Source organism: Phaseolus vulgaris, chromosome 4, assembly GCF_051622355.1.
Source record: "Phaseolus vulgaris cultivar YP4 chromosome 4, ASM5162235v1, whole genome shotgun sequence".
NCBI classification, from domain to species: domain Eukaryota; kingdom Viridiplantae; phylum Streptophyta; class Magnoliopsida; order Fabales; family Fabaceae; genus Phaseolus; species Phaseolus vulgaris.
In genome coordinates, this window is record NC_143501.1 from 29,617,718 (window position 1) to 29,626,958 (window position 9,241).

At 30.5% G+C, this 9,241-nt stretch overlaps 2 protein-coding genes across 2 annotated transcripts; both read left to right on the forward strand.

Annotated features, from left to right (window-relative positions):
• Positions 1-2,299: 2,299 nt before the first annotated feature.
• On the forward strand, positions 2,300-3,156 carry LOC137837491 (abscisic stress-ripening protein 2). The gene is made up of 2 exons (XM_068646498.2): positions 2,300-2,585; positions 2,765-3,156. Exons 1-2 carry the CDS (start codon positions 2,436-2,438, stop codon positions 2,948-2,950), a joined length of 336 nt encoding a protein of 111 aa, XP_068502599.1. The 5' UTR covers positions 2,300-2,435; the 3' UTR covers positions 2,951-3,156.
• Positions 3,157-7,586: 4,430 nt separating this feature from the next.
• On the forward strand, positions 7,587-8,471 carry LOC137838567 (uncharacterized). The gene is made up of 2 exons (XM_068647814.1): positions 7,587-7,762; positions 7,883-8,471. The coding sequence occupies exons 1-2, from the start codon at positions 7,587-7,589 to the stop codon at positions 8,469-8,471; spliced, it is 765 nt and encodes a 254-aa protein (XP_068503915.1).
• The last annotated feature ends 770 nt before the right edge of the window (positions 8,472-9,241 follow it).

Here is a 9,241-nt window from a genome sequence, read left to right on the forward strand (position 1 = left end):
TTGATTATACTTCTTGGACTGTTGGTATAGGTTCTCTTATTAATTTTTGGAATGATAAATGGTGTGCTACTACTTCTTTAGCAAATATTGCAGGATTATCTGATGGTGCTAGTATTCCGGATACAGTCTCTCAGTTTTGGACAGGTGGTGATTGGAATATTCCATTGTCTTTACAGCAAATGCCTCATCTTTTTAGTCATATCATGGTTAGGGCGGTACAGGATATTCCTAATTGGATTCTAAATGAGTCTGGTCGTCTCACTCTTAAATCAGCTAGGACTTTTTTCTTGGATCCAGGGATTTCCTGTGGTTGGGGTAAATTTATTTGGTCTTCATATATTCCTCCTTCCAAAACTCTTGTCCTTTGGAAAGTTTTTCATGGGCGGCTTCCTACAGATCAGCATATTCAAAATAAAGGTTTGCATATTTGTTCTATGTGTACGCTTTGTGAAAAGCACGAGGAATCTATTCAACATTTATTTTTTGAATGTGCTAATGCTTTGCGTATTTTGAGTTGGGTTCGACACATTTTTCCTACTTATCATTTCTCTAATAAGGATGATCTTCTTTCTTTTATTAAGAGTGATGGTAGTCCATTGGTTAAATTGATTAAGCTAGTTATGATAACTTTTTCTATTTGGATGATATGGCGTATGAGGAATTATGCTCATTTTCAGGATAAGATTGAGGTTTCTAGGGCTATTTTGGTTATTAAAGATTTAACTTGTCTAGTGGGTAATTCGTTTAAAGCTTCAATGAAGAATGATATGTTCGATTTCAATGTGCTCAAGTTTTTTGGTATTAACACTCGTACTGGTAAAGTTCTACGTCCTCTTCCTGTTAGATGAGAGTTTCCTTCACCAGGCTGGGTTAAAATTAACATTGATGGGGCTGCTAGGGGATATCCTGGTCTTGCTACTTGCGGAGGTATTTTTCATGGGAGTATGGGGGAATTTATTGGAGTTTTTTTTGCGTTTCTTGAAGTTCAGACTGCTCTGGTTGCTGAGTTTTATGGGGTTATACATGCTATGGAGGAAGTTCAAAAGATGGGGCTTACTAATGTCTGGCTGGAATGTGATTCTGCTTTGGTTTGTGTTGCGTTTACTGCTAGGACAAATGTTCCTTGGATGCTTCGTAATCGATGAAATGCTTGTCTTAATTACTGTGGGAAAATTAGGTTTACGGTTACTCATATTTTCGTGAAGGAAATGCGTATGCTAATAAGTTGGCTAATTTAGGATTTTTTTCATAGAGAATCTTTTCTTTGGTATAATAGGCTTCCACCTTATCTGTTCTTAGAATTCTTTATGAATAGGTATAGTCTACCTATGTATCGTTTTTGTTAACATATGGGTTTTGGTCTAGTCCCCCGTATTTTTGTATTTTCTTTCTTTATTTTCTTTTGTTTAATAATACTTTTTTCATGTGATGGTAAATGATTGTTGTTATTTGAGGTGTCAGCATAGCCGAGATCTTAAGTTGCATAGTGATGCCTAACATGAAAGCTTTTATTTAAAACAAAAGATTAAAATAGATAATAATAGAAAAAATTTAAAGAAAATAAAAAGAATTCTTAAAATATAAAAGGCAACAATAAAAGTAAATTAAATAAGTTAAAAACTTGAAATTACTTAAAAAAAACTTTGACATACCTTATCCAACATTTATTCTCTTTAAAAAAAATGCAATATACTTAATTTCTTTTTAAATAAATAATAATTAAATAATAAAAAATAGCTTTTAAATTAGTATTTAACATTAACTAAATTAGATATTATTTTATAAATTAAAAATTTATTGGTATCTAAAATAATTTATATTATTAAAAAATAAAAAATAGCTTTTAAATTAGTATTTAACATTAACTATTAAAATTTTATTTAAATTAAAGTAATAAGTATTAAAATCTTCGTAACTAATATTGATACTAATTTAAAAATTATTTTTTAATTATTTATTAATAATATAAACTACTTTAAATAATAATATTTTTTATTAGTTTATAAAATATTATTTAAATATAATTAATCAATATTTATTTTTTATCTTCAAATTAGTTGATACTTAATAAATTGTTTAGTAAAAATAAGAAAAATAAGAAAATATATTAAAATAGAGATAATAATAAAAGATTAAAAAAGTTAGCTACTATAAACTATATAAATAAATTAAATTATTTTTAAATATTTTACCAAACATATTTTTGTGTGTTAGCAAAGTTAATGTTTAATGTAATAAATTAAGTGTACAGTTGGCTAAATCTTCCATAAAATCATTTATTGTGGTCTAAGAAAGGTGCACCAAACCAACCAATCACACATGGTTAACATGATCATCATTTTCCATTATAAATACAACAGCTAAGCTTCTCAACTCTCCCATCACACCTCCCTTTCCCTAATTATACACTTTGGGATTTACTTCAATCAATCATCATGGCTGAGGAGCACCACCATCACCACCCCCTCCACCACCACAAAGAGGATGTGCCTGGTGAAGTTGATTATAAGAAGGAGGAGAAGCATCACAAGCATCTTGAGCACCTTGGAGAACTTGGTGCTACTGCAGCTGGTGCTTATGCCTTGGTAATCACATATCTATCTTTCTTCAATCAATCATATTTTCCTCATCATCCTTTTTCTTAACTTCAAATATATTTATGTAAATCTTTGTTATGCATCTTCTATACATGTCATTCTGGTTTGTTTTATATAATTTTATATAAATTGATGGACTAATCTGAAAAGAATTATATGTGATATAGCATGAGAAGCACGAGGCAAAGAAAGACCCAGAACATGGTCACAGGCACAAGATAGAAGAGGAGATTGCAGCAGCTGCAGCTGTTGGTGCTGGTGGTTTTGTGTTCCATGAACACCATGAGAAAAAGGAAGCTAAGAAAGAAGATGAAGAAGCTCATGGAAAGAAGCACCACCATCTCTTTGGCTGAAGGAACATGAACACGATAATAATATTCAAGCTCAGAACTATCACCTGTGTGTCTCTTTTGTTTTATATTTTGCAGTGTTCTAAAATAATTTCTGAGCAAGTTTGAAGAATGTTTGATTAATTACATCATGTATTAACTCATATGCTATATATTCATGTGCATTATATTGGCTATGTACGTTAATAATATAGTAGAGTGATTTCAAATTGTACAACACCAATACTTCTTTCATCTCTATGTGAACTCACTGAAAATAATAATAATTTATTAATTTTTATAACTAATTTTAAATTTTTTAATTATTATTCTTATTAATTCTGAAAATATAAAATTTAACCAATAAATTACATTAAACTCTATCATTCAAGCATGACATATAAAAGAGTTACTAAAATATCATTAAATAAAAATCAGTTTTTATAGATTATTAGTTATTAAATAAACGAAATTACATACTATTTTAAAAACCAAAAATTATTAATATTTAAATTAATTTTTATTATTAATAAAATTTATAAATTAATTTTAAATTAATATATAATTAATTAACTATCAATTAAAATCATTTATTTAATAAATGAATAGAATTTACTTTTAAATAAAGCATAAATTTGTTTCCTTTTAAAAAGGTAAAATTAAATAATGATGAAAAAGCAAAAACAATTGCTTAATTATTTGATTAGAAAGCACTTTATTTAAAAAAATGAATACAAACAAACTCACTCTTAATAATGAAAAATTCAACTAAGATTGAAAAAGTTAGCTTGTTGCAAACTCAACAGTCTCTTTCTAGGTCATAATGATCACATTATAAGAAATGATAACTTTGATTTCAACTGGGAATCTTAAGTTTTGAAAGAACTAAAATTCAACAGACCTTGTAGAGAATATGCTAAAATAAAGATGTCAAATAATGTATAACCGAGACAGGTTAGACTGAGGTAAAGAAAAATCTTGAAAAATAATAATAAAATATGTATGAATTAAATTATAGTTTATGTAAAAGTTATTTGTTGAAATTTTATATAACTTTTGGACATTTTTATTTTTAAATTTTACATACGACAAAAAATTATTCCATTTTCTTATCAGAATTTTTTATAGAAAAAAATCCAAATATATTTTTTTATCTATGATATTAATTTTTTAACTAAAAAAAATATTGGATCTACAATTTGATAAGGACATATAAGTTCAAGAAATTCTCCCTTCAACTCAAATGGAGAGATAAACCAAACTAACAGTCAAATAAGGAATGTAACAATCAACAATAATACTAATCTAATTTTGTTCCTAATAAGGATGTCGAGCTATAGAACTATTAAAGTCTTTTTCTCCTTCCTTTGGTCGGTCAGGTTGTTGGGTGATGAATTGGGGTTCTTCTCGTCCTTCTGCTTCTTCTTTGGCACTCGGTCTCGGGTGAACACCGGATGGTGGGGGTACCTGCGAAGACACTCCGACGCTCAAGTCAGTAAAGCGGGTGATAGTATTCTAGTAGGTGAACAATAATAAATGACGTACATTTTTCATTGGGATGTGTGTTATTATATTATTCTAATGGGCCTACCTTGTTGGGCCCTGTTTATCGGAGTGGATCCTGCTTAGGGTTGTATTACCTAATTCTTAATGACGGGTTAACTTTACTGACCTTGGTTTGAGCATTAACGGTGGTATGGGTCGACCGGCCAGACCGGCCGTGATGATTGCATCTGTCTCGGCCAAGCTTCTATGGTCTCAGCCAGGTCTCTCTGGTCTCGGTCGCCTCGGCCGAATTTACCAGATCTCGGCCAGGTTCCCCCTGGTCTCGGTCAGCCAGGTGGGTATCGGTCAGGGAGTACACGTGTCGGTCTCGACCATACCAGTACAAATTTATTCTTTAATAATAAAAAAACAATAATAACCCAAAATAATGAAAAAATGATAAAAGAAAATCCCAACCACAACCACGTGTAACTTTTGAGCATTGCCAAAAACAGAACAAGAGTGATTAAACACGCAAAAAAAAAATCTTAGGCAAACTTTTTCCACTAAAATCAAGATATGGAATAATTGTGAGATGGCAAAGAGTTTTACATCACCAGACAATAATGACAAAAAAAGAAAGGAAAAGAACTCAACGACAAGTTTTCTCAAAGTATATGTTGAATGTTTGTTGTGAAGCTTGAATATGGTGTTTATAATTCGAGTAATTTTAATTCTTATTCAAACTAGTTGTATTGTGATTTTAAATCGATTACATACGAATTATAGTATGATTAATTTTCACGACGTAATGAATAATAGAATTAGAAAAAACTATTTAATATCAAGGATGTACATATTTAATAATAATTGCCTTTTTACCCGACAATATTATTATAAGGTTGATTTATACACTTCAAAAGTTGTCATGGAGAAAAATAATTGTATGACTTTTTCGGATACGACAATGACTACAGATATATTACGTGAATAGTTTAGCTATATATTACTATTTTATTTTAAATAAAAGTCTAATTATAAATGTCCATTCAATAACAATTTTCATGATCATTATATTTAATTATTCAACATTTTATTTTAAGAAATTAATATATCTTTTTATTAAGTTATATATATATATATATATATATATATATATATATAATTTCTTAACATATGAATATCTAAAAGTTTCAACTTATCTTTAACTATTAAAAGTTGATCCTTTTCGATGTTTTTTTAAAATAATGGTAAATATGCTTTTCATCATATAAAAAGGTTAATCTATTTTTATGTTTTTTTTTAAATAATGATAAATATATTTTCTATTATCCTGTAGGTTTTTATATGAAATTGATTTTTATTTTTAATTTAAACTTTATATCTTCTAAAATTAAGAAAATTATTGAAATAAATCATTACCATTTTTTCTTTAACATAACAAACCTATTTTTAATATAAACTATATTATAATATTGTAACATTCACATAATAAATTAATATTAAATATTTTAATATCTTAATTCATATTAAAAATTATTTAACAAGAAAAACTGATAATAATTTTTTTTAATAATTTTTTTTTATATTAAAATTTAAAAAATATAAAATTTGAATTAAAAAAAATTATATAAAAATACAAATATCATATTTTACCCTTAAAATATTAACCAAAACACATACGAAGGTATATTCAAACCAAGCTAGCAACTTTTCTCTAAGTATGCCAGAATCCATTTCAATATGCTTTCTGTATGGTGGTCAACACTTTGTTGCGACGTGTTTGGTTGTCACATTAAATAATTGTGCAGGTGCTTCTTGTGTAACCTTCAAGTCAAACAATACGTAACTCAAGCCAAAATAATTTTGGATGTGTTTACCATAGCACCTATTTTAGAAGCATTTCTTTGCTTCTTTCATCTAAAAAAAATACAATATTATGTTACTATTTTTGGTCACAAAACATCTACTTCTCGTAACCAAATATCTCACCATAACAGGACGAAAAAAAATAGAAAATATTGAAAAAATTAAGAGAAGAAAATAATTTTTAGAATTAAATTTCAATGTAGTAGCGATTACACGTAAATAATGTATTAACATCTTATAACTTTCATTTTAAAGATGATTGCTTTTAATTCTAAAAGGTTAAAAATTAATATAATTTTAAAAGTATTTATTTTACTCTTTAAACTAAAAAAATGTAAATTATAAAATTAAATAAATTATTTAGTTTAAAAATATTAATAAAAATTATTTATTTTAAAAAATATTAATGAATTCTTTTCAATAATATAAAATCAAATTTACCTTTTAATTTTGATTTACTATTATTAATGAACTGGTCATGTCAAAAGTATGTATGTCGGAAGGCCAAAAGGTCATAAAAAGTTAAGAGTAAGTACAAGCGATAGTGGAAGTACACAAGTGTCAACACTAAAAGGAGACACACATAAATACATGAATAAAATTAATTAAGTGTAAAAATCAATTAGTGTGAGATAAAAGTAACGTGACAAGCTCAATATGCCCATTAGCAAGTAGTATAAATAAATAAAATGCTTAGTTCAGTTTTTAGTTTTTTTGTGTGCTAATTAAGGCAAAACACTGACTTAATCTTCAGAGTGCTCCTACAGGTACCACATCACACATCGAGAGACCGAAAGGAATTCCCATAAACACGAGTGACCGAGAGAGAAGACGTGAAGGGAGGAATGAAGGAACGGAGAGATACGAAGGACAAAGTGAAGGCGAATTCGAAAGGCACTCTTTCCCATATATTTTGTACAAGTACATTTTGGTGCCCACCATGGGACAAAATGTGAAGCTTTGAGGAAAATGGTAGTCATAAGGGGTAAGAATCATATGGAGGAGGAAAGTGGACAGGAGGAATCAACTATGTCTATGATGATTAAGTTGCAAAGGGATTGGAGGAGTTGAAGAAGAAAGATGTAGATGAAGTGGAAACCTTAAGAGCAGAAAACAGGTACATGAAACAAAAGCTTAAAGAAGAAAATGTTATGCCTTTGAATTCAACGGGGAGTATGCAGAGACAAGTACTTGGCCAAATCCAACAACTTTTAATAGCTTTGAAGTATCCCACAAGAGGCCTCGAACAACATCTCATGATGTTTATGGAACAACAATAAGAAAGCACCATTTTTCTGAAGGGATTATGGTGGTTTTGTTGCCTGACATTTGGAAGAGTCTGACATTGGAGAAGTATGATGGAAGCACTGATCCTGATGAACATGTTGCGGTGTACATTACTCAGATCAGTTTGTACATTTCGGAGGATGCCATTTTATGTAGAGTATTTCCGACAACATTGAAAGAAGTTGCATTGAGTTGGTTCACAAAGTTAACACCTGATTCGATTGATTGTTTTAATACACTTGTGATGAAATTTGGAGCCTAGTTTGCTACCAGTAGGCCACATCATCTTACATCTATAGTGTTGGTGAATATTAGGCAGGAGAATGAGGAGTCATTAAGGGCGTTCATGGAAAGATTTATACGAGTGGCTTTGAGTATTCAAAATTTAAGTCCTGAGGTAACCATGCATCATTTGTTTACGACACTGAGGCCGTGGGCATTTACAGATAGCCTATGTAAGTGGCCTACAACTAATCTTGATGGGTTAAGGCAAACAATAGCGAAGTTTATGCAGTTAGAAGAGTTGAGGAGCTTCAAGAGTCAAATAAGGATGGAAGAGGGAGTTAAAAGGATGGAAAAGGATGCAGGAAGATGGAAGAAGCAAAAAGATGTGTACAAAGGAACACGGTTTGCACGATATTCTCCTCTCAATATTAACCAAGCAAAGATATTGGAAGAGACACTTTATACCGAGTTAATTCCTTTACCAAGGAAAATTCCTACTCCAAGTAATGTTGATCACAACAAGCATTGCAGATATCACAAGAATTTTGACCATAATACAGAAGTGTGTGCGGGGTTAAGAGATAAAATTGAAGAGTTGATTCAAGCAGGGCATGTCAAACAATATGTACAAAGAAATGAAGCAAAAATATTCAATTATAGAGAAGGAGGCATGGAATGAAGGGATGGAAGAAGTTGGGAGAAAAGAAATGAGGAAAGTCGAGGAGAAGGAAGGGAGAGAAGTCGTGAACCACAAAAGGAGATATTTCAATGATGAAACGGGGGATAGAGGAAGAAGTCCTAGGTCGAGAAGGGGGAGAAGTTCGGTGAAACCAATATGGGGGGTAATCAATACTATTTCAGGAGGATTTATAGGGGGAGGAGTTTCATCGTCATCAAGAAAGAGGCATGTGAGGTCGTCAAGAACTACTCACTCAACGTATGAAAGAAGTATTCCGACAATAACATTTACAGGTGAAGACTTTCAAGATATTGACCCCGAACAAGATGATCCAACACTACAAAAAAAATTACTTTTATCGACCACCAAATTCGGTCGCTAAAATCACTATAATCGGTCGCTAATCATATCTGCGACCGAAACAGTCACCAAATAAAGATGGAAGCGAAAACCCTGGTCGTAAAGCCGTTAGCGACCGAATTATAAAGTGGTCGCTAATTTGCAACCGACATTTCGGTGGCTATATCGGTCGCAGGAAATTTGGTCACCAAAATTTAGAAACTAAATTAGCCACCAAAAATTCGGTTGCCAAATTTGTCGCAGATAAATTTAGTCACCAAAATTTGAAAACCAAATTAGCAACCGAAATTTCGGTGACTAAATCGGTCGCAGAAAATTTGGTCACAGAAATTCAAAACCCAAATTAGCTACCCAAATTTCGGTGGCTAAATCGGTGGCTGAATTAGAAGGTGATAGCGACCACCATTTTC